Source organism: Mus musculus, chromosome 7 (genome assembly GCF_000001635.26).
Source record: "Mus musculus strain C57BL/6J chromosome 7, GRCm38.p6 C57BL/6J".
Taxonomy (NCBI): Eukaryota; Metazoa; Chordata; class Mammalia; order Rodentia; family Muridae; genus Mus; species Mus musculus.
In genome coordinates, this window is record NC_000073.6 from 144643791 (window position 1) to 144667153 (window position 23363).

At 50.8% G+C, this 23363-nt stretch overlaps 1 protein-coding gene across 20 annotated transcripts in view; it reads right to left on the reverse strand.

Annotated features, from left to right (window-relative positions):
- The window catches only part of Ano1 (anoctamin 1, calcium activated chloride channel), a 163478-nt gene that overhangs the window by 55242 nt on the left and 84873 nt on the right, over positions 1 to 23363 (reverse strand). For 11 of the 20 annotated variants that reach the window (XM_006508463.4, XM_030241953.1, XM_006508459.4 and 8 more), the window contains exons 4-10: positions 13225 to 13323; positions 11809 to 11960; positions 10414 to 10468; positions 6713 to 6764; positions 4785 to 4850; positions 4234 to 4289; positions 918 to 959 (exon numbers count right to left, since the gene is read on the reverse strand). In XM_006508463.4, coding sequence (XP_006508526.1) covers positions 918 to 959; positions 4234 to 4289; positions 4785 to 4850; positions 6713 to 6764; positions 10414 to 10468; positions 11809 to 11960; positions 13225 to 13323 — 522 coding nt within the window. Of the gene's footprint in view, positions 1 to 917; positions 960 to 4233; positions 4290 to 4381; positions 4740 to 4784; positions 4851 to 6712; positions 6765 to 10413; positions 10469 to 11808; positions 11961 to 13224; positions 13324 to 23363 lie in introns of those variants that run through there. The other 9 variants (XM_030241958.1, XM_030241957.1, NM_178642.6 and 6 more) reach the window with 2 other exon arrangements.

Genomic DNA, 23363 nt, shown 5'->3' on the forward strand with positions numbered 1-23363 from the left:
GGTCTCAGATGAATGCCAGATGGGACACTAAAAATAACCAAATATGTCATTTTTTTATGCTAAATCAGATAGAATCTTCAGTTAGATTCCCAGGCAGGCAAGTTGCATCAAGTACTAACCACTTAAAAACAAGCCCGGGGCTGGAAGAGTCTGAGAGGGAAGGACATGCCACCCAGAGGACCCTAGGCCTGGGATGTGGGGGACAAGGCCTCTATTGTAAGCCTCATAAGGGAGCACCCTGCATACCACTTGCAGGGGGACATGGGAGGAGCAGAGGTCCAGGGAGGGCTCCCTCTCCATGAGGGAGGCCTGGGTTTGGTTAATTGACAGGATTGCTTGGATGTAACTGTGGAAGTCTAGCAAGGGGTAGGGGCATTCCTGAGTGTGGAACTAGCAGCTGGGGGGAAGACACTCACACAGGGGCAGCTTCTTAGGGGATCTCCTGAGCAGAGCAAGGATTCTGACTGCTGGAGAATGAGGAAGGCCAGCAAAGAATAACACATAGTTTTCCAAGAGTTCCACTGAACTGCTCAGTAACTTCTCTATTCAAAAGGGGTCCAGGTAAGTTTGAACACCATAAAATCAGTTCCCCAGGGTATGTGGAAACTGTGGCTCTCTGGGCAACTGGCCACAGTGAGTCCATGTATACTGATCCTAGAGCTGGTGGAATGAGGCCAGGTACCTTCAACAACCATGGGAATCAGGAGCATGGTGCAGGGAGACCCCTTAAGACAGGGGTTCCCTGGAAGCCAGTGTGGGAGAGGAGGGTGGAGAGGAAGGGGTAGGATCCAAAGAAGTGTTTTTCCTTTGCATGGTCAAGGGCTGAGTAAACTGACTTGGTAAAGGGAAGGAAACAGAGAACCCCCAGATGCTCACCCCTCCCAGCCATACCTCCCACTCCACTTTCACACACTTACTTTCCTGTCGTTGAACTCAACGTTGTCACCCTCATAGTCCCCCTGTGAATGAAAGCAAAAGTAAGTTCCAACCATGCCACAGTGCGTGAGGTTGACCAGATGTCTCTTTTCCCATGGTCAGGACTGTGCCAGTCTTGTTGGCTACTTAGCTGGCTTCTGATTCCAGACTCAAGTTTTGTCTCCCCTTGACCTAGAGTGGGATCTGAGAGGAGACCCATCAAGTTGCCTTGAAGTTGGCAGGGCTAAAGAAAGGAGGTTTTGAGGGGCAAGAAACTCTTCCTTCAACAAGAACATGTGGTATACTCTGTGATGTTCCCAGAGCCCTGTCTAGGCATCCACTGCCAGGTGTTCCACAGTAAGTTCCACAATTTCTGCATGTCTAGATCTCTGAGCCCAACATGGCCAGAGGCTTGGAGATGCAGCCTGATGTTCCTAAGGATACACAGCTAAGTTTGATCAGACCCAGAACTAACAACCATATCTCTAAAGTCAAGGAAAGAGAGGATCCAAAAGTTGAAAGTGAGCCCCCAAACCACTAAGAGGGAACAGCAAGAAAGTGGCTTTCTACAGCAGTCTCTGTCACATATAGCTTTCCTGGGCCAGTGACCTGCTTTCTCTAGTCATTTGGCAGGTACAGCTCTGGCCTCTTAGAGTCAGTCTAGGAACCCCTTCATTGGTCAGCAACATTCTCAGTGTCTGCTACCCCCTGCCAGATGAGGAGGATCTGGCCATGTCCCCAAGCAAGTGGCCCACTGCTAGGGTCTAAAGACAATAGGGCCAGCTTCTTTCTGGATTCTTGGGGCTCCTCTTATGCCAGGCTCAGATCCTGTGGGTGTTTTCATGAATGAGTCTCATGGTTCCACTGTGGATTCATTCATACCAGAGGCTTGCTCATGGTGACCTGATGCCAACCCGGAAGGAAGCTAAGAAGCCACCAAGCAGCCAACATAAATGTCACCAGCTTTTCTGTACAGGTGATACCTCTAATTATTGGAGACCTCCCCCAGGGTCTCGTTCAGAACAGGTGATTCTTGGTCAGCACACAGGACTAATTCTGGCTGCCCAGCTGATCATGGTGCCCCACATCTACCATGGCTACCCAGATGACCATGGTGCCCCATATCCACCCTGGTTACCCAGATGACCATAGTGTGCCACATCCTCCTAGAGATATTAGGTGAAAGAATGAGCAGACCACAGGTATGGGGAGAGTCCCAAACCAGGAATGAAGACAAGAGCAATGGATGGAGGACAATGTAAAAGATGTATACAGAAAATGCAAACAAGCATACAGTGAACATAGTCATGAATCCCATGCTGGCCCAGGTTGACTGCCCTGCAATCTTAAATCCTCTATTTAAGGACATGGAGCACACTTGGCTCCCTTCAGAGTGAGCTACTCCCCCCTAGATCCTACAACAAGGTCTTAGTGTGTCACTCAGATAAGCCTCAAACTCACCATCCCCCTGCTTCAGCCTCCTGGCTTCCCTAGCTATTTCACCTAGCAGTGTGAGCTTTGGTATTTAAAGGGGTGGGTACTCTTCAGTTGTTTGCAAAGTGTATGGGTGGAAAGTTCCTTATTGTCCAGAGGTCTGGGCTTTGCTTCCAGGCTGTGTGTTCCTAGGCAAACTGCCTGAGTTCCACAAGTCTCTGCTTCCCCATCTTTAATGTAGGAAGTGTGGCCACCACACTGGTTACCAACCACACTGGTTACCATATGGCTGCTTCATGAGAACAATGGCAGGGCTGCTGAGTGAAGATGAAGCTTGATCTTCAGTGAAGGAAGATGTGACACCACTGGAGACACACAGCCAGCTGCCAACCACTTTATCCCCAGTTCCTCACGAAAATTCTGTGACTTCACAAAAGTTACTAAACCTCTCTAAGTTTGTGTCTGCATTGGATTAAATGAGATAAAGCTTTCCCTTGTCCCAGGGTCTGAAACCAAACAGCTTTTACTGTATGCAGTGCTTGGCATGTGTAGGTTCTCAGAGATATTTTCCAATCTTTCTCTTTAAGACTTAAAGGGCCAGGTCAAAGCCTATCCAGCATTTTAGCTTCTGGGTGTCAGCTACATCAGGGGAAATAGGGCAGAGCTAGGCTGCCAGCTCTGGGCAAGACTGTATCCTGGAGTCCAGTGGAATCTTTCAGAGAGGGAGATCAACAGTAGAACAGGGACTTCATGGGAGGGACCAGGAGTACTGTCAAGACGAGGGATCAGGACCCTACCCTGGAAATATTCACAAGGAGATATATCCCTTGAGGAGGAGGTTAGAGATCCAGAGTCATGCAAACACATCACACACACACACACACACACACACACACACACACACACACACAGAGTGGCCACACTATGGGATAAGGGGCATTGGAAGGACAGTGAAGGGAAGATGAAATCAAGGGTGCTGGAGAAAAGGCAGGTGAAGCATCGCTGTCAGTCCAGTAGAACAGCTCATGCAAAGGCACAAAGTAGGGAGGCTGGGCCAACTGACCCCAAATCTCTGGCTCTGCAGGTGGGGAAGGCTCCAGTTGGGGGTGGGAAAAGCATGGCCTCTCTGCCAAGGTCCCCCTGCGCTAGCTATTTTAGCAATCCTGAAAGTGGTTTCTTGCCTGGGCTTGCTCTGACATCCACATCTGCCATGCTGTTAGACAGGCACCAGTCTTACCAGGACACCAGGTCTCTAACCAGACTGCTCGAGGCCAGTGAAATCAAGAGACCAGAACAGGGTCTGGGTCGGCTGACCCCCAGCCCTGTCTTCTTTCCCTCCTGCTCTGGGTTCCTGGACTATGCTACATTCCACATTTGGCAAGTTCCAGCTCTGTCTGGGGCTCACACACCACCCAAGCCCCACACATGACCTCGTTCCTGTTTCCATAAAGACGATAAGGAGAGAATTCTACACCCCCTCTTCACCCCTAGCCACAGCAAAAGCTAAATTTCTCAAGAAGAGGCCAGCTGGATTCGGACACTCAGCCCAGGAAGCTGGCCATTTGCTGTACACAGAACCCTGGTTATTGCCAGAGCCTGGGGCAGCAGAACTGGTGCCAGGGCAAACACCCTGTGGGGCAGCTGGCTATGAGGTATGGAGGAAGCCAGCCTGGCATCTCCCACAGTCGCCCCTGTCTTCATGGGGCTGTTCTGCCAGCCAAAACTGCCCTGTGTGTGACTTTTCTAGCTCCCACTGAGGGGGCACAGAGGAGGCGAAGCAGGAAGCTATGACCACAGGATAATTGTAGCTCCCAGGGGGGTGGCCCTTGAAGATTTGGGGAGATCAAATGATGTCGAAATTAACTATGTGTGAAGATGACTTACATCGTGCAGAGGGTATGCAGCTGAGTATACGCCATTGGCCAGGAGGCTGGTGATACCTTTAAAAACAGAAGTAGAGAGATATTAAAGACTAGTAGGCCTGCTGCCCCGCATTTGGAAGTCAGAGCTGTCACAGGGTGTTCCTGCTCACAGGGATGCTGCTTGAAGCTTGAACCAGGCTACCCAGAGCCCAGTCACCATCTTGGGGTTCTTCCCTGGGTAGAAGGCAGCAGGGCGAGTTAGCTATCCACTAGAGATGATTTCAACATGCTTGATTGGCAGGGTTAAGAAGACGCAGAGCACACCCCAAGAGGAAGTTCTGTCCCTGAGGAAGGAGGCAGAACAGTTCAGTCACCCCCAAACCTTGGATTCACCAGCTACCCCCACCGGCCTGAGGGAGAGCCTGCAAGACGGACAGATGGCCTCCGAGTGGTCAGAGAAGCTGATCATGAGAAATGACGGATGGGAAATTGATGGTGTCGGGAAACACACATACAATTTGGAATTAGCTTGTAAGTTGATGGGAGAAGCGGAAGAGGAGGCCCCGCTCTTACCGTATTTCCCACACTTCCGCCGTTTACTTAGAAGGGCAGAGTCCTTCCTTCTTCCCTCTCCTTGCCCTGTTTACACATTGGCTATTAGTTACACAGAAGGGCCTAGAAGGATCAAAGCTACATTTTGGGGAGACAGAGCTGGTGCTGGCAAGGGGCTCACAGTCAAGTGCTCAGGACAGAAGAAAGATGGCTGGGCCCTTTCTTGGCTGGGCCCGGAGCCCACACTGGCATAGGAGAAAAAAAAATTTACAGCCTGTCTCCTGGAAAGGATGCTGTGACTGGCTCCGGAACCAGGTACTGAAGAGGTGGAGGAGAGTGGACCCTGGGAGGAGAGGATCCCGGGGAACTGCTCTGGTTCTGACACACTCAGAACCAATGTCTTAGATCCTCACCCCCCATCCCCACCCCAAACCTCAACTGCTGCCCGAGAGCCCAGCAGAAGTGGCTTTCTACATGATCTCTTGTGGGTCAACTTTTCTCTGCAGCCTGGAAGCTGACTCTATGCAACACGGCTAGATGGCATTTGAAAAATAACCTAAACAGGGCCCATCTCCTCAGACAGTGGCCTGGAACAGCCAGAGGCCCTGGGGGGACATAGAGGAATCAAAATCAGAGGTGGCAGGAACACATGGCCGAAGTCATGGTCACAAGTGGAAAATTCACCTCACATCAAGAACGTATGTGGGGCCGGATTCTGGCCTGTATGTGGTCTCCTCACCCTTTCTAGGATTCATCCAGAGTGGAGTCTCCACAGGCTCTCCCTTGGGCTTACCAACTCCTTCAAGCCTTCACCTGAGAGGCCTGGACCTGGGCTCTTAACCACCAGAGCTCCCCCAGCCCTCTGTCCATGAGGCTACATTCTTGGTTTAACTATTTCCTTGTCCTAGAACACAAGTACCTGAGGGCAGCCCCTGGGACAGACAGGGGCCAACAGGAGCCAGTCTCTACTTGATAGAAGATCAGTAAGTGACCAGGGCTCCTGGGCCAGTTACCAACATAAAGTAGGATTATGAAGGCACCTTGATCTCTCTCTTCTACCCAGAGGTAAGGGAACCAGAGAAGTAAAAATATGGGTGGGAAACAATCCAGCCCCTTTGCCTCAGGGTCAAGCTAGAACAGAGGTCAGCTCCAGTCCAGCTACACTCTACCGATCTTCATGGAAGCCTTATTCATCTCTAAGGATGGGTGGGACCTGACAGCGCCTAGCCTGAAGTCACGCACCTTTTCTTCTTCTGGTGGTCTTGTTACAGCTGTGATCTGACAGCAGTGACCTGAACAAGCCCCTTGTTGAGTGAGCACAAGACAGGCTCCTTCTGGAGGTCCCCACTGTCTGAAGGGACCAGGACAGTGGGGACAGAACTCCTGGGTTCCGGACTGGGGCTCCAGCTTCCAGTGAATCAAGATATGGGCTAAGACATTTTGAAGTGTCCCTGTGGCCAACTGTGGGCCACACCAGTCAGGCTACATGCAGTCTCTGGGCCCTGGCAGAACCCTCCCTCCTGTCTCAGCCAGGTCACCCAAGGGCTTGGCCACTGCTCTCTTTGGGTTGCTATTTCCAATGGCCTAGACCTGGGCTGTGGTCCCCAAGGGACACCTTCCTACTGGACTTACAATCAAAGAGGGGTTAGGACCCCTTGTGTGGTTCTTTTCCATGGCTTAGGGTCTCTTTGCAGGACCCTGTCCTTATATTCACACACACCCTCAGCTAAGGAAATAGCAGCTCTGGATGTAAAACCCCTGGCTGTAAATCCACTGGGAACAGGTCTCTGGCACTTTTCTGCCAGTCACCCAGATTTCTTTTCTGAACCAACATAGGCTTAAATCAAATCTCTTTGAGGAAGCCCCAAGCCAGATGCCCACCTCCCACTGAGAGACAAGATGGACACTGAGAAACTGCTGCTGACCTCAAGTCCACACAGAGTCCTTACCCATGCTGTACTTGGCCTTGGTGCACGTTGTTCTCTTCAGGATTTCATAGACCTAGGGCAGAGGGAGGGACAAAGGGGTGAGCGGTTACTTTGCTGCTCGGCCAGCCAAAGGCCCACAGTTACTGGGCACTAGGAGGGTTCTGGGTTTGGAACACCAGGAGGGTGACTCCCAGAGGTAAGCAAAGAAGGGGTCACAGAGAACCCTTAGCCTTCACCTCCTGGTGCAGGACTGATCCTACCGGCCTCACAAGGTGCCAGCTGTGTGCAGTAGGCACCTTCCTAAGAACTAAGGGACTAGGTGTGTGTGTGTGTGTGTGTGTGTGTGTGTGTGTGTGTAGGGGGTGTATGACATAATAGTTAGATCTGTGTTCTGCAGCTACTCACTGCCCCTTATGTGGACACAAGAGCAGGAGCTGAGATCCTGCCTGCATGCATCTCTGTATGAGCTAGAAGCTTGGAGGAGGGCAAAGTGGGGGCTGGATCTCGAGAAGCCCCCAAGAAGAGATCCCATCCCTTTTGTCATCCTTTTTACTAATAAGATATTTTGCTTGGTGGTCTCAGGAGCCCTGGATCAGTAGTCTTGTTTGCCTGGGGCTGAGTTAGGAGATCTTGTACAAACTGCACCACCACCCCCGTGCCTCAATTTAACTCCTTAAAATTTAGGCTTGGGATAAATAGCCAGGGCCTAATTACTTTCATTTTATTTTATTTTATTTTTTAAAGATTTATTTATTTATTATATGTAAGTACTCTGTAGCTGTCTTCAGACGCACTAGAAGAGGGCATCAGATCTCATTACGGATGGTCGTGAGCCACCATGTGGTTGCTGGGATTTGAACTCAGGACCTTCGGAAGAACAGTCTGTGCTCTTACCCACTGAGCCATCTCGCCAGCCCTCACTTTATTTTTGAGACAGAATCTCATGTATAGCCCAGACTGGCCTCAAACATATTGTCAAGGATAACTTTAAACTTCTTTTTTGTTGTTATTTTTTTGTTTTTCAAGACAGGGTTTCTCTGTGTAGCCCTGGCTGTCCTAGAACCCACTTTGTAGACCTGGCTGGCCTCCAACTTAGAAATCTGCCTGCCTCTGCCTCCCGAGTGCTGGGATTAAAGGTGTGTGCTACCACTGCCCGAACATTAAACTTCTGATTGTCCTTCCTTCACTTCCTAAGTGCTGGGATTGGAGGTGTGTATGCCTAGGGATTAAACCCAGAGCCTCCTGAAATCTACCATGTGACCCAACATTCAATCACCTCCACTACCATGTGACCCTCACATCCATGTACCTCCACCACCATGTGGTCTTACATTCATCTATCACCACCAAGGGACCTCACACCCAACCACCTCCACTACCAGATGAGTCCACATCCATCCACTTTCATCATGTGACCTCACATCCATCCATCTTCATCATGTGACCCCACATCCATCCACCTTCGTCATGTGACTTCACATCCATCCACCTTCATTATGTGATCCCACATCCATCCACTGCACCATGTGACCATACATATACCTTTCACCCACTCCCCACAGTTAACCCCCAGGAGTGAACATAGCTGATATAAAAAGCTTTTCCCAGCCACCTTTTATGGCTCCCTACTGCCTGCAGGCCCACTCTCTAAGGTCCCAGTGAGCACAATGTGCCCTTGTCTCTTGGAACCTGCTGGTCTCCGACTCCAAATAGCTTGTATATGGAGCCACCCTAATCCCAGGAGAAAAGGGGCCAGTCCAAGTGGAGGAAGAGACTGTCACACCTGGGTCTAAACCATGAGACCTGACAAGCCAGCTACAAATCTGTGAATCAGCAGATGCCTTTGGAGCACAGAGGTGGTCTACACACAGGCCTCCAGGATCTCTTGGAGGCAGTGTTCCTCCTTCGTTCCTCCAGCAGCAAACAGTCATGGCTCTTCACATCTGTTGTCCTTGGCACGATGGCTCTCTGGCTTATTAGAAACAGTAACATTCAGGGGAACCTCAGACTAAATAGTCTCACAGCTAATCACCAGGAAGAGGTATCAGAGTCACTCACAGCCCCTTCAGCTTGTCACCTCCCCGCAGCAAAAGTGTTTGCAAGCATTCTTCTGGAGGCATCTGACAGATACCCTGGAAAGTGTGCGAAGCCAAGGTGCACACATATCAAAGCACAGGCACACAGCTGTTACAGTGGAAGAGACACTGTGCTGGTCATATTGGAGGGCTTCTCCCAAGACACAAGCTTCCAAGAGACTGTCTCTTAGACATGCCAGCCCCAGATCCTTTGGAGGCCAAGAGGGGGGTATGACTGTCCCTCAAACACACCAGTCCCAATTTCACCAGAGGCCATGTCTGCTCAGGTTCCTCATTGCATGTTATCATGAAATATAATTGTCAAAATTAATCAATAGTAGACAGGCCAAATGGCTCGACAGGTATTCTCTTTCTTTCTTTCTTTCTTTCTTTCTTTCTTTCTTTCTTTCTTCCTAAGATTTATTTATTCATGTATTTAACTTTAGGTATACAAGTACATCTGCATGTATACCTGCATGTCAGAAGGGGGCATCAGATCCCATTATAGATGGTTATGAGTCACCATGTGATTGCTGGGAATTGAACTCCGGACTTCTGGAAGAGCAGCCAGTGCTCTTAACAGCTGAGCCATCTCTCCTACCCCCAGGGAAAGGTTCTTGCTGTCAAGTTTGATCATCTGAGTTCAATCCCCAAAAGGAGAGAAACAACTCCCTTGGGTTGCCCCTGACCTCTACCCATACACTATAGAGCATGTGCCTCACCACACCCAATAAATAATTTAATAGGACATGCAAAAAATTAAATTAACAACATCAGTGATAACAGAACTACACTGCCCATGGGACTGTCCTGATGGAGGTACTACCTGCCCCTGTTGGGAACAAACCAGAATCAGTCTTGTTCTGATACAGGTTTGGGAACTGTCCTGGAGACACAGGTAAAGGGAGAGGCAGCTGAGGGAAACATCTGCCTGCCGTGGGTCTGAATGTTTCTCACCAACAGGACCTGTGTCATCCCCCTGCAGGGTGGTGGCTGCAAGAAGAGTTGAGCCCCCTGTGCCAGGCAAATGGGCAGCCTCTGCTCAGCCCTCGCCAGGGGCTGGATGCTCTAGGCAGGAGAAGAGAACAGAATAGGCCTTAACTGCCAGGAGAATTTCTTGTCTAGATAGAAATTGGGTCCTGTGGCACGCACAGTCTCATCTTGGCTGGCACTCAAGTTGGCAGCTGAAGGATAAACACCAGGCCAGTGCCCTGAGTAGGGTAGGGTGGCCTGCGTGTTCAGATTGCAACCGAGGCTGGAGGCACTGGCAAAGGCCTTGGGATGTTATCCTAATGCATGTGCCTGGGCTGCCTGGCCTGCTCTGATATCCTCAGCCAAGCCCCTTGCAAGCTCTACCAGGACCAAGTTGACAAAGGGGGCTCAGTAGGCTTGGCTGGAGCTCAGCCTGGAGATCCCCTCCCCCAGCTTCCTGCAGCTTAGCTCTTTCTCACGCTCCTCCTCCAAACTGAGCAGCCAGGGCCTCCCTCCCCTGGGCCACCCACTGCCCTCTTGATTCATTAGTCTAATTATTTTTGTCACAGGCAATTAGAGCTGGCTTCCACCCTGAGGAGTTTCAGAGAAATGAAATGATCACTGGGGTCCCCCGGGGGCACCCTCTGATGAGGCAATTCCAGGACGCCTACTCACTATTGTGCTCCGGGTTTTGCTGTCGAAAAAAGAGTCCCTGTCAGTCAGGTCGAATCTGCAGGAACAGAAGGAGACAGGGGATTGCTGTAGGCCTTAGGGACTCCAAGCCTGGGGACTTATCCTCTCTTCAATAACAGTGACCACGAGGGAGGGGCCTAACTATCCTCACAGCAGGCACAAGTCCCCCTGTCCCTGGGCATGAGGTTAGCAGACCTCATTAACCCTACATGGGAGACTCTGAGACCTCCCATTGCTGGGAAGGGAACTAAGGGTGCCCTTTAGCACTGATATATTTCCTTTTATTTGAACCAAAGTCTCATGTAGCCCAGGCTAGTCTCCAGCTAGCTGTATAGGTGAGGATGGCCTTAAATACCTCATCCTCCTGCCTCCACCTCCTTAGTACTGGGATGGCAGGCATCAGTCAAGCCCTATTTTGATACCTCTGGAAGGCAGTCTTTCAAGCCCCTGTTTCAGTGACAAGAGGATGACAGTGTCATCCCTCCACATGAAGGTTTCAGCTTTCAGGATGCTCTCTCTGGAAATGGTCTGCATTCAGGTGTCCTGGGCTTCACTGAGATTGCCTGAGGTTTCTGGGACACTGGAATAGCTCTAAAGTCACCCACCGTTCCTTGTTCTTTGGGGTGCTTAGTGGAGAAGCAGAGGGTGGAAATGAGCTAGATATGGCTAATGGGTATGGCCCTCTCATGTCCCTGAGCTGGCAGAGGCCACTGGGCGGCTCTGCCAAAGGCTGGTCACAGCCACCACTATCTTTGCAGAGCCGAGAGCTATATTCTGAGCTAAAATGTGGGTGCATGCTCCTTGCCCCCTGAGGTCAAAGCACCCCAAAGCCACCTGCCCCTGGGCCTTGCCACTCAAACTACCTGAGTTCCTGGTACCCCAGCCTTTTTTCCCATTTCTGCCAGCAAGGCCAGGCCTGGGTAGGCCTTCCAACTGCCACTGCTGAGCCAGGTAGCTATGTACCACTGCCTCTTGGGAACAGGGAGGATGGTAGGGTCCGAAACAGGCTCTGCACTGCCAGGCAACGCCCTGCTGGCTGCGGATCCCCAGGGCCTCCAGAGTCCCTTGAGGGAGGCTTCTTGTTCAATTGATTGCTACCTCACCAGCTGCTCCATTCGGGGCTGCTGAGGTTTCATATGGAACCAGGGCTCGGAGGGACAAAGCAGAGCTGGGTACCCTAGACCTATCTAGCCAGGGCCCAGGTGGTTTTTCCTAAGCATTCCCAAGCAAGGCAAAATTCTGCAATCCCTCTCTCCTCTATGGCCTTGTAATTTGCTTCCTCGGCCTCTTCTGGGTTCCACAGTTACACGGTACTTATAAGAACATGTTCCCCTGTTCGGGGTGGGGAGTGGGGGTCAACCTGGACTTCTCACTCACAGGTGTTGCTTCTCCCGGGAGAAGGGATAGGAGAGCCTCTTTGTGGTCTGTGGCCTGTGCTCAGCCACCTTGGGCTGGATGGGGTCTGTGATCTTCTGCAGAACCGAGTTGATGGTTTTCAGGAGGCCTCGCGTCTCACTGATGTGGTACACCTGTGGGCAAGACCAGGTGGGGAAATCAGCTGCTCTCTCAAGTTCTGATTTTTGTGATGGTTGGTTAACATTGCTTGTCAACTCAATGGGATTTAGATTTTCCATGGAAACGAACCCTGGGAGTGTCTATGTGGAAGTTTCTAGATTAGGGTAACTGACGTGGAAGATACACCCTGAGTGTGGATGGCATCACCCCATGGGCTGGGAACCTGGGCTGAATCAAAAGGAGAGAGCAAGCTGAGCGCCAGGGTTTGTCTCTGCTTCTGATTATGGCTGCAACATGAGCAGCTGTCTCACGCCCCTGTCTTCATGCCGTCCACACCATTATGGCTGTATCTCCATAAACTGCGAGGCAAATAAATCCTTTCTTCATTAAGTTGCTTTTGTTAGGGCAATGTGTAAAGTGACTAAGTCAGAGTACCTATTCTTGGCTGGCGAGAAAAACATTGTCCTTTCTGGGAACACAGCAGCTGAGAGTATGGGGGTTGGGGGGAGTGGGGTAGCCAGGGTGCCCTGTATCTGCTGTTTCAGGCTTACCCAAAGAGCTCAGCATTTTAGGAGAGTTGGGCCAACAGCTCAATTATAACACATTCTAGAAAACATTTTCCCCAAATGTGTCTTCTGTTTCCAAAGCTGTAATCCAGCGGCTTCGGCGGATCTGAGAAGCCGCGCTGCAGAGGTCCCCCTTCCACCCACACACATGCAGATATGGACTCTCAGCCCAGCTTCCCTGGCAGGCAGCTCTTCAGCCATAAAGTTCTCAGAGATTAAAAGGAAAAATCCCAGCAAGCTAGAAAATGTAATTAAATTGAATCTGATAAATTATCTGAGACCCCACAAGCATCAAAGAAGCCGGGCCTCAAGCTGAACTATATTTGTTCAGGTCAAATTCCTGGGAGAGAGCAGGCAGCTTTTCTGCTGGGATCTTTTCTTGGTGTCCCGGTGGGGTGTGGTATTAGGTCTCTCTCGCTCTCTCTTTTTAAGATTGTGTGTGTGTGTGTGTGTGTACAGGTACCTACAATGGCCAGAAGAGGGCGCTGAATCCCCTGAAGCTGACAGTACAGTGAGCTGCCCTTTGTGGTCCTGAGATCTGAACTCTAATCCTCTGCCAGGCATCTATCTAGTCCTGGTCTAGAGTCTCTGAAGATCACCCCAGGCAGGGTCAGATGCTTCACAGTGGATATCTCCCCTTGTGTCCTCACTCCCACTTCCAGGTGTCCTCACATCAAGACCAGTGTTCTGTAATATAAACGTGCCTACTCACCTTCTTTGTGGGCATCTTTAGTTTCAAAAACTCAGCTTCCCTACAGAGCACATGCCAGGGCGCATGGATCTTCACAAACCCGACACCATGGATTTTGGTCTAGAGAGAGAAAAGGAGCTATTAGTGTGTTTGGCAGCTAGAGCCCCTTTCCACCTTGGTAACCAGCTGTAATTGATGACATGTGGCTGCCTTTGCCTGCAACCAGCCCCATGACAGTGCTCAACAGGGCTAAGGGACCTTCCTTCCATACAGCACTTTATGCAAGAATCCTCAGGTCACAGCCAGGGGGATCTTAGGGGTATGAAACACTTGGGATGTTTTCAGGGGTTAAGTGAGAGTCCCCCCAAAGCCTAGCAACAACAGAGGACCCTTCATGATTCCAGGTCCATACCCCTCAGTCTTGACCGGGGACGCTCAGAGCTCATTGAAAAGATACTCCTGGGGGCTCATGCAGTTCTCTCTCCTTGCTCATAACCTAACTCCAGTTTCCCTGCATATCTTTATCCTTGAAGTGCTGACAGCCTGACACAGGGACACCAAGAGTTCAAGTCCAGTGCTGTTTAGACTTGGGACAAGTATGATGGTTATTTTTGTCAATTCGACACAATATAACATCATGCTGGGCTGTGGACACATTTCCATGACAGACTGTCTTAATGAATTGGAAGACCTGCCCACTGTGGGTGGCACCATTCCCTGAGCATGGGATCCTATATTGAATAAGAGTGTAAATAAGCTAAGTATAAATGCATATGTATTAACTCACTGTTCTCGATTGTGAATGCTATTAGTTGCTTCCAGCTCCTGTTGCCTGACTTGCCTACAACAATGGACTGCAACCTGGAGTTGTGAGCTAGATGAACCTATTTCCCCATAAGCTTCCACGAGTGTATGTTACCACCACAAGTCATGTTTCTCTGTTGAGTGACAGGAAGGGAACCCAAGGGCTACTAATGGCTTCACAAGAACTGATTGCTACCACCATCTGGAGAAGAAAAGCACCATTGCACAAGGGACACTTAAGTTTGTGGAGAAGTCCCTTTAGCCTACCAGCTCTTGGCTGACAGAGTCCACCCAATTCAGACCCAAACTGTGTTTCCCCAAAGACAGCAGTGCCATGCCTGGCCCCTGGTTCTCTATAGACACATGTCCCTTGGAAAAGGCCCTTTATCAAGAGACAACAGCTGACTATATAGCCACACAAATATGCAGGACATTGCCCAGATCTTTCCCAAGGCCTAGAAGACTGGAGCCCTGCCTGAAGGTCTATAGGATCTACAGTTCTGAGACATGAAGGAGTTTGTCATGGGGTTGAGAGCAGTCAGTGTGGCCAGTCCACCTCAGGACCATTGGCTGAGTGAGTGGCCCAGCCCAAAGATGTACTACAGGCTGCTGGACTGCAAAAAGAAATGGGCCAATGTCATCTGAAAAACCATTCTGGGATGCTGACGCAGGATTGTTTCTAAGGCTCTTATTCTGAGTTACATAATGAGTTTCAATCAACCAACCAACCAACCAACCAACCAACCAACCAACCAATCAACCAAATTAACAGAACATCTGAAAAGGGGGAGGAAGTAAGCATGCTTGTCCAGAGCTACCACCACGAGGTTGGTGCCTCTGGGAGCTGACACAGCAGTGCAGCTCTCCCACCTGGCACAAAGAGTTAGATCACAATAGAAATGTAGCAAAGTTGGTGGTGCACTAGCCTAGCATGCATGAGGCACTGGGTTCAAGCTCCAGTACCCCATAAACTGGGTGCAGTGTTGTATGTCTGTAATCTCAGCACTCCAGAGATAAGAGGCAAGAGATCAGAAATTCAAGGTCATCCTCAGCCTCACGGGGAATGCCCGGCCAGCATGGGCTTCTTGAGATTCCCTGACAGATAAACAAGATAGTTCAGGCCAGAGCTCAGGGATGGAAGGCTCTGGCCACAGGCCTGCTCTTCCTCTATGAAGAGACACATCTCATTCCAGGATACAGAAGACACCCTCGAGTCTTAGGATGGAAATCCCCTGTCCTTTTGCACCCCTGGTGCGCGTGGGATGGGCTTGGGAGGCTGGGGTCAGAATCCTACTCAGCTGAATGGTCTATGGCAAGTGTCTTAACCTCTCCAGACCCTGCTCCCTCACCTAAAAGCAGATGATATGAGGTCTGGTTTGAAGACAGACAGGTCTCTGGTGACCTTAGCAGTTGAGCCCCAGCTTTGGCCCTACAGGCAAAGTCAATACAAGGGACCAAAGGAGCTAAGTACAGCTTCAGCTCTGACGAAGATTAGGCTATGCCTGCTTGGGCCAGCCCTGTCACAGAGTCCCCAGCCCTGGTGACTCACAGATTGATGTCATGGGACATCCCTAATTCAGGGGAGATGTCTGTTGTCTCACCAGTGGTAGAGGCCAGTAGAGACCACGTGTGATGGAGGCTAGCTTTTCCACTACAGAACCAGATTCATCTCGGTGTAGTGTTTGCCCGCACGCAAAGACCCAAAATATTCTTTGCAGTCCCAGCATCCCTGGGAAAGTGAGCCCTGCTGACGTGAGCACTCGGGTCTCTCCCAAGGAAACATCTGGTTGGTGAATGGGGTCGTGGGACCCATTTAGCAAAAATACACTAAGATGTTTAGAAAACGTGGTACCCTGTCTGACCACAGCACTCCCGCAGTAGGAGGAGCCTGGGGCATCGCCAGGTCCCTTCAGCCACAGCCAAAGGCTGCAAAGGACTGAGTTCTATCCCTGCTCCTAAACCCTGAACTACTACCTTTGAAACCACAAACTCATGGGCATAAGGCAGGGAGGGCACAGCCTAGCTAAGCCACAGGGGCCTGTGAAGGGACAGGTCCCCAAGAAGCCTCCATCCAGAGGAGAGATAAGGTCAATTCAATTACAACTCGGCTGAGGAATTACAGTCTTCTATCCTGAGCTCCAAATGAAAGAGCTTTGAATTCACTAGAGATGGTTCTGGAACCGTCTTTACAGAAGAAGTCAGGTATGGTGGCTCATTCCTGCAATCCTACCAGTTGAGAGACTAAAGCAGGGTTCAGGAGGTGTCCTGTGGTGCCAGCCTGGGCTACATACTGACTTCTAGGTCACCCTAGGCTACATTGTGAGACTGTCTCAACAACAAACAAACACAGAAAGAAAACTAAACTAGAAGTTTGAGCAGGCAGGTGACTCGAGTCCATAACCCCAGACAGATAGGAGAGTCAGGAGTTCAAAGCCAGCTTTACCAACATAGCAGGGTCAAAGCTAGTCATGAGATTCCATCTCAAAAAAAAAAAACAACTAAATAAAAGAAGGAGGAAGAAGAGGAAGAGGAAAAGGAGGGGGAGGAAGAGGAGGAGGATGAAGAAGAGGAAGGAGAAGAGGAGGAAGAGGATGAGGAGGAGGAAAGAAAAGGACAGGGGTAGGAGGTTCCATGAAGGGTTCACGTGACTGAGGGCACCAAGTCACCACCTCATCTTCATGCCTGGAGGCCTGTATACCAGTCACTCAAGGTAATAATGGCAAACTACACAAACCACCCACCTGATGCCTTGATTCCCACCTGTCTTGCCCACTGGCAATGGCTGCCTGCACAGATGTGAGCTTGAGACAGACAGCTCTGCTTCCATATGCCCCTAGGATGACTGCCTGCACATGGCACAGAATATTCAATGAGTAAGTGATAGAGGAATGGGAGGAGCCTGTCCTTAGTAAGCGCCTACTATAGACCAAGTGGGGACAGCCAAGGCATCTGGCCCTGTTCTCACTCTCACTCTCAGACCTCCTGGTCTGCCTCAGTGTACCCCTGTGGGTGATGAGGGGATGGAAAGGTCTGTAGACACTGATCCAGATGTTTGAGCAGCAGGTGTGGCATGGGAACTCAGTCTGGTGCTCCCTTGTTGTGCTCATGCTGCTCCTCCACCCACACAGCTCCCAGAGGGTGAGGCATGCCCATGGGGTTGGGATAGGTTGTCAGTAGTGTAGGGCCTGGGTGGGGAAGCCTTGTACGATAACTGGCATGCTCACAGTGTAAGAGAGCCTTGTACTTCACAGCAAGAGTAGGTTTGGGAGCAGGGGCGCCTATCTACCCTTAGGGCTGTCCTCTTGATGCTCTCCTCAGATTTAATGCTCGGTTGTCCTTTGTCAAAATATGGCAGGGACAGGCCCTGGATTTGCTTTTCTCTAGACCTGGGCCTGAGGCCTTCCAGATGACAGACAGAGATGTCATCAGGTAGATCTAGTCACACCTTTGCTGCCTTTGAAGGGTGAAGCCATCCCCCTGGGGCAACCTTCCATGAAAACCAAAAAAAAAAAAAAAAAAAAATGCTGGCTACAGTTAGGGTGGAAAAAAAAAATCAATGCTCTGTCTTCAAGATTCTGCAAAGCTGGAACCAGGACACAGAGCCACAAGCCATGCTGTGACAGCAAATGCAGATCCAGAGAGGACACTAGAACCATGTCTTCATGGGGTGGTGACATCCACCTTGTGGTGGTCACCAGGCCTGGCTTGAGCTGGCTTCAATGGCTTGGTGAGAAGGAACAGGCTAGATACCCTCCCACGAGTACTAGGTTCCCTTTCATGAGCTCCACAAAGGAACAGTGGTCTTCTTCTGTCCCCAGGGCAGTAGGTTGGTGGCCAATAGAGAACTTGAGGGTACAGGAGGATTTAAACCCCAGGAATGGGCAGATACCATCGAACACCCCACACTCCCGTGAGCATGCCTGCTCCTCTAAGTTACCCTGAGGCGCATGGAGAAGGAAACTGAGGGAGAGAAGAGCAAGACTCACGAGGAGTAAGAACACCCACGAAGGTGCGATGGCCTCAGCTGTCACTGTGGCCTTGGGGCAGTTAGCCCAAGCCCTGGGAACTCTACAGGGTTTCAGGAGGTCCTGGGTGGGCACAAAACCAGCTGCGCTCACTGGGTTTAAACAACCCAGGGACACAGCCAGGGAGAACCAGCAAGTGACAGAGACAGAAGCCAGTGCTCTTGGCTGGAGAGCGTGAGCTCATTAGATGGATGACAGACAGGTCAGCCCTGCTCACCTCAATTACAGACATAAACTTCAAGACAGGAAGGCCTGGAAAGGACAGGAAACTATTAAAAAGTGACACAGCCAACTTGGGGAAGAACCAAACAGAACGTCTAGAATTTAGAAGACTTGTACTGAGAACTAGAATCTTGACATGGTGTTGGCAAACAGAGCCCCCGAAGAAAGCAGGATTAGAGGGCGGGTGTGGGCTAGAGGTATCCGAAAGGGCTTGGGGACATTTGCTCACTTCCATGGGGTGCTTCTGGGCTGTGGCCTACCTCAAGCTTTCCAACTAACAGCTGCCAGCAGGGTTCCTGGCGGACTCCTGCAGGCCTGGCCACAGAGAGGGCCTCAGAGGGCAGCCACAATGGGACTGGGTTCACCTGAAGCCATCTATCTGCTTCCACTAGCCTAGGGTGAGCTGTATAGTCAGATGGGAAGGCCTGGAGAGACTCAGTAGGGAAGTGCTTGCAAGCATTCTGGAGGACCTGAGTTTGATCCTTGGAACCCATATTGTGGAGCATGGTAGCTTAACCCCTTGTAATCCCACTGCTGGGGAAACAGAGCCAAAAGGATCCCTGGGGGCTGATCAGCCAGGCTAGCCTAACCAGTGAGCCAACCAGAGACCCTGTGTCAAAGAACAAGGGGAAATACACCTGAAGCCTTCATACCCATGCATGCACACAAACATGGCTGCATACACACACATGAATGCACACTACAGAGAGAGACAGAGACAGAGGGAGAGACAGAGAGACAGAGACAGAGAGAGTGTAGTTCAGGACCATAGAACTGTATTTCTGTAGAATGAAGCAAGTTAGAGGGACAGCAGTCTGTGCTGCTTTGAGCCTCAGAGTAGTGCCAGAGGGCAAAGGCTTCAGGGACCAAAGAAAGAGCCCTGTGGTAATAGAATTGGGAGTTAGGGCTCTATCCAGCCTGGACCTGAGCATCGCAGCATTGAGAGGCCAGTTCTCCCTGGGAAGAGATGGTGGGGGAATGCTGTACATATTAGGGTGAGCAACTCAAAGCCAGGGGTCTACAGCCTGGGGCCCAGGGATAGGATAAGAGGTGAGTTGATTGAGCCATGCTCCTACACTTTGCCAGGAAACCCACAGGGGGGTGGGCTGGAGGCAGCTTGCTTCCAGGCCCATGAAGGGATAGGAGGAGTCACGAGACCCCTTAAGTTCAGGGCCAACAGCCTCATCTCATGAAGGAGCCCAGGGCTGCAAGCCTCCATTGCCCCTGCACGTCACTGGGCTCTAGAACTGCCTGCAAGCACTAGAGATGGCAGTAAATGGGTGCTCCTGTCCCTACCCATGCCCTGGGACCATGGCCACCCTGCCCTTCAACTTCCCCAGTCAGCTTGCAGATCTTGGGAGGGGGTGTCCACAGGCAAGGAGACCTTTCTCTATCCTTCTCCTCAGGGACAAGATCTCATTTGGCATCTGCATGGAGGCATCTGAAGTGAATCCCTAGATACCTCCCCCATAAAGGGCTTCCAACATCCAGAGTGCCCCCATGCACTGCTCACTCCCCAGAGGTGGCCCCAGAATGACTGTAGCACCCATAGAGTGACAGCCCCCCCTTCAGAAGCTTTGTCTCCCGCAGGCTCTGTGTCCCCCCAGCTTGGCATGAATTTAGCGCAGCGGCATGAGATCAAACAGGCACTGGTGGGGTTCTGTGTCCATTGACTTAGGGGAATCTGCCAAAGCCAGGGTCAAGTGCAGTGTCAGGGCTGTGAGGGACCCGGCCACCCCCAGTAGACACAGCCAGGACTTAAGACTGTGGTGTTCTTAGCAATGACCCCAAAGACATAAATAATGCCTAGCAGGCTTTAAGGCTCCGCTTCAAAAATGCTAATGGATTTTCTTGGAGGAAAACACACTGGTCACAAATTTCTCTTGTCTCTCTGGAAGCTGATCCCGTGGGGGGAGAGGTGTGTGTGTGTGTGTGTGTGTGTGTGTGTGTGTGTGTGTGTGAGAGAGAGAGAGAGAGAGAGAGAGAGAGAGAGAGAGAGAGAGAGAGAGAGAGAAACAAAGAAAGGGAGGGGGAGAGAAGGGGATAGGGGAGGGAGAGAGGGAGGCAGAGAGAAGTGCAGACAAAAAGGGAGCTAGGAAGGAACAAAGACAGAAGAAAGAGAAAAAGAAAACGGGAGGGACAGGAGGTGAGGAAAGAAAGAAGATACAGACAGAGGGGAAGAGAAAGGGTCTTAAGACCTCCGCCTCATGACAAGACCTCTTGCGATTCCCCACCATGCTGTTCATCTAGGGCTTCCTGACCCCTCAAGGGCAGCGGGTGGTGAGAGACTCCCGTGGGGCAAAGCATCCCATCCGCCCTGGGCTCTCTCTCTAAGGCATCTTGGATTTCTCCGGGGGGTGGGGGGGTGCTGTGACTCTACAAGTTCTACAGTTATATTGGGGCCACCTCTGGGGACTGAGCAGTGGGTAGGGGTATTCCTGGATGTTGGGAGCCTTTTTCTGGAGATGCATCCAGGGAGAAAAGTACCCTCCTTTACTGCTCAAGGGATAGTCTAGAACCCTGGGACTACTGATTTAGAACCTGTGTTTGCACAAGGGTATTCAGGGTGCATTGTGGCCCCATGGGAAGGCAGGTTAGCCCAGCCAAGGCAGACCTGTTCCTACGCTAGCCTTCCAGCCCACCTTGTGCCAGATGTGAGCCCCGCTCCTCTACCACAAGCGCTGAAGCCCTCTTGCCACCCTGCCTTGTCCCCACTTGAGAGTAGAGAGCTTTATTCACAAGGTGGGTTTAATGGGCCGCATTCCCTCAACAACTGCTCAAATGCCACTCCTGAGACTTGTGGGTGTGCCCTGATTTGGAGAAAGGGTCTTTGCAGATGTAAGCAGGCTTCGATAAAGCCAAAATGGGGTAGGGTGGGCCCTAAACAGAGAGACTATGAAGCAGAGAAGGGGACATATGGGCTACAGCAGAAGAGACCAGACTATGGCTCTACCCACATCCTGATTTCCAACCTGTGGCTTCCAGAAATGCAATTTCTGCTGTCTTAAGTCACCCACCCATCTGTGCTCACCTGTCACCTAGTCCTTAAGAGCTGCTCCCCTGCATGGTAGCAATGCCACAGGCCACATGTCATTCTGAACACCTTGGGACAGTAAGTTGGCCTTAGTGAGAAAGAAAGCACAGAGGGGCTCTGGTCTGCATGGGGCTCCCAGGCCACTGTCCCCAGTCAAATTCTGCCAACCCATACTCAAGAAGTCAATTTGAAATGGTCAGCAAAAAGCAGAAAAATACATCCCCAGAGTGTGAGCATTATGCCTTTAATCCCAGCATGAGGGGGCAGAGGCAGGAGACAGAAAGCTCTCTGCAAGTTTGAAACCAGCCTGCTGCTCTACATAGCCAGTTCTAGAACAGCCAGGGCATCTACCTCCCTTACACACTCAAACACACACACACACACCACACACACACACACACACACACACACACACACACACACACACAGAGAGAGAGAGAGAGAGAGAGAGAGAGAGAGAGAGAGAGGAGAGAGAGAGAGAGATTTATCTAATATCCAATGTGGTCACATCTAATGTGGTCATCTTTCTGAGAACAGACTGTGACCCCAACTTTGGTAACATCACAAACAGTGTAGTATATACCCACTCTTCAGCTGCCTGTAGGAAGCTGGGCTGCAGTTGTCTGCAATGCTGCCTCATGGCCAGCTCACGAGGCTAGGATCATGCTCATGACACCTCATCTCCTTCAAGGTCATTATTCACCTCATCCAGCCTTGGAAACAGAGGTCCCTGGCTGGTGGTAATTTAGGGTGCCAAGCACGTTCAGCAACATCACAGGGACAGACAGTTTTAGTTTTCAGAACTTGAGAGTTACCATCAGCCCAGCAGAGCCCAGGGATACCATTAAAGGTCAGATGCTATGGAGCTCAGGTTGGGAGACCACCTCCGATGTCACAAATGTAGGGTGTGGGAGGGCATGGAATATTGGGGTACTTACTGGGATCTGGAAATGTCCTACCCACAGAAGACACTGGGGGATCCTGGTCTAGGCTTTCTCATTACAAACTCTGCCAGCCCTCAGGCTCCCTGTAATCTGAGCACACCCTGGAAAGCTCATTAGCTCTTCACCCCCAAACAGGCCTGACCTTGCTGGGCTGGCCCTGTCTGTTAATCTCAGCAGCCAGAGGCCACTCATACTTCTGCCTGCTACTTGTGCCCAAACAGCCCATCCAGACCCAACTTCTGCTCCACTGGGAGGACAGGGAGGAACTGCTGATTGTGGCCCTGTCAGCCCTGTAGTCTTGCAGCTTCCAGCAGGCTGCTGGGACCAGGGGATGACCTCAAGGCTCTGCAGGGAGACCACTCAGTGTTGTTGCCTAGGAAGCTTGAACTAGAACCTGGAAGGACTCAGGCTCTATTCACAGAAACTGGGTGTGGTGGTGTGCACCTGTAACCCTGATGCAGACAGGCAGAGATCTGTGGATCCTGGGGCTTTGCTGGTTTGCCAGTCTAGCTGTAATGGCAAGTCCAGACTCAGAGAGAGAAGCCCTTTTCTCAAAAAATGGAGGGGATAGGTGGGGGTAGGGTGACTGGGAGATAGTTCAGTACACAAAGCCCTTGGTGTGGAGTTTGAAGACCCGTGTTCAAATTCTCTGAACACATGTAAAGGTGGGCACAGTGTCATGCATTTCTAATCCTGGTACTCTTACAGCAAGACAGGAGCAGAGACACAAGACGGCCTGAGCTATGCAGGACAGTGGCAAGCATCAAAGAAGCTCTGCCTCAAATAGGACCAATACCTGAGGCCGTCCTCTGCACATACATGCACACCCATGTGCGCACACAAGTACACATGCACACACATATATACATATATGCACATATACACACATGACAGAAAACTTAGACTCTCATATACTTGGTCTCATCATGATCTCACCCCCCCCACCCCTCCTTTTCTTTTTGTGCTGGGACTGAGTCCTGCTTTCAGGCATACCAGACAAGTTCTCTACAGCTGAGCTCCACCCAGTCCCACATTTCATTTTTTTACTTTTTCACTTTTAAAAAAAATGTGTGTATTTGCCTGCGTGTGCATCTGTGCACCATGTGTGTGCAGGAGCCTGCGAAGGCCAGA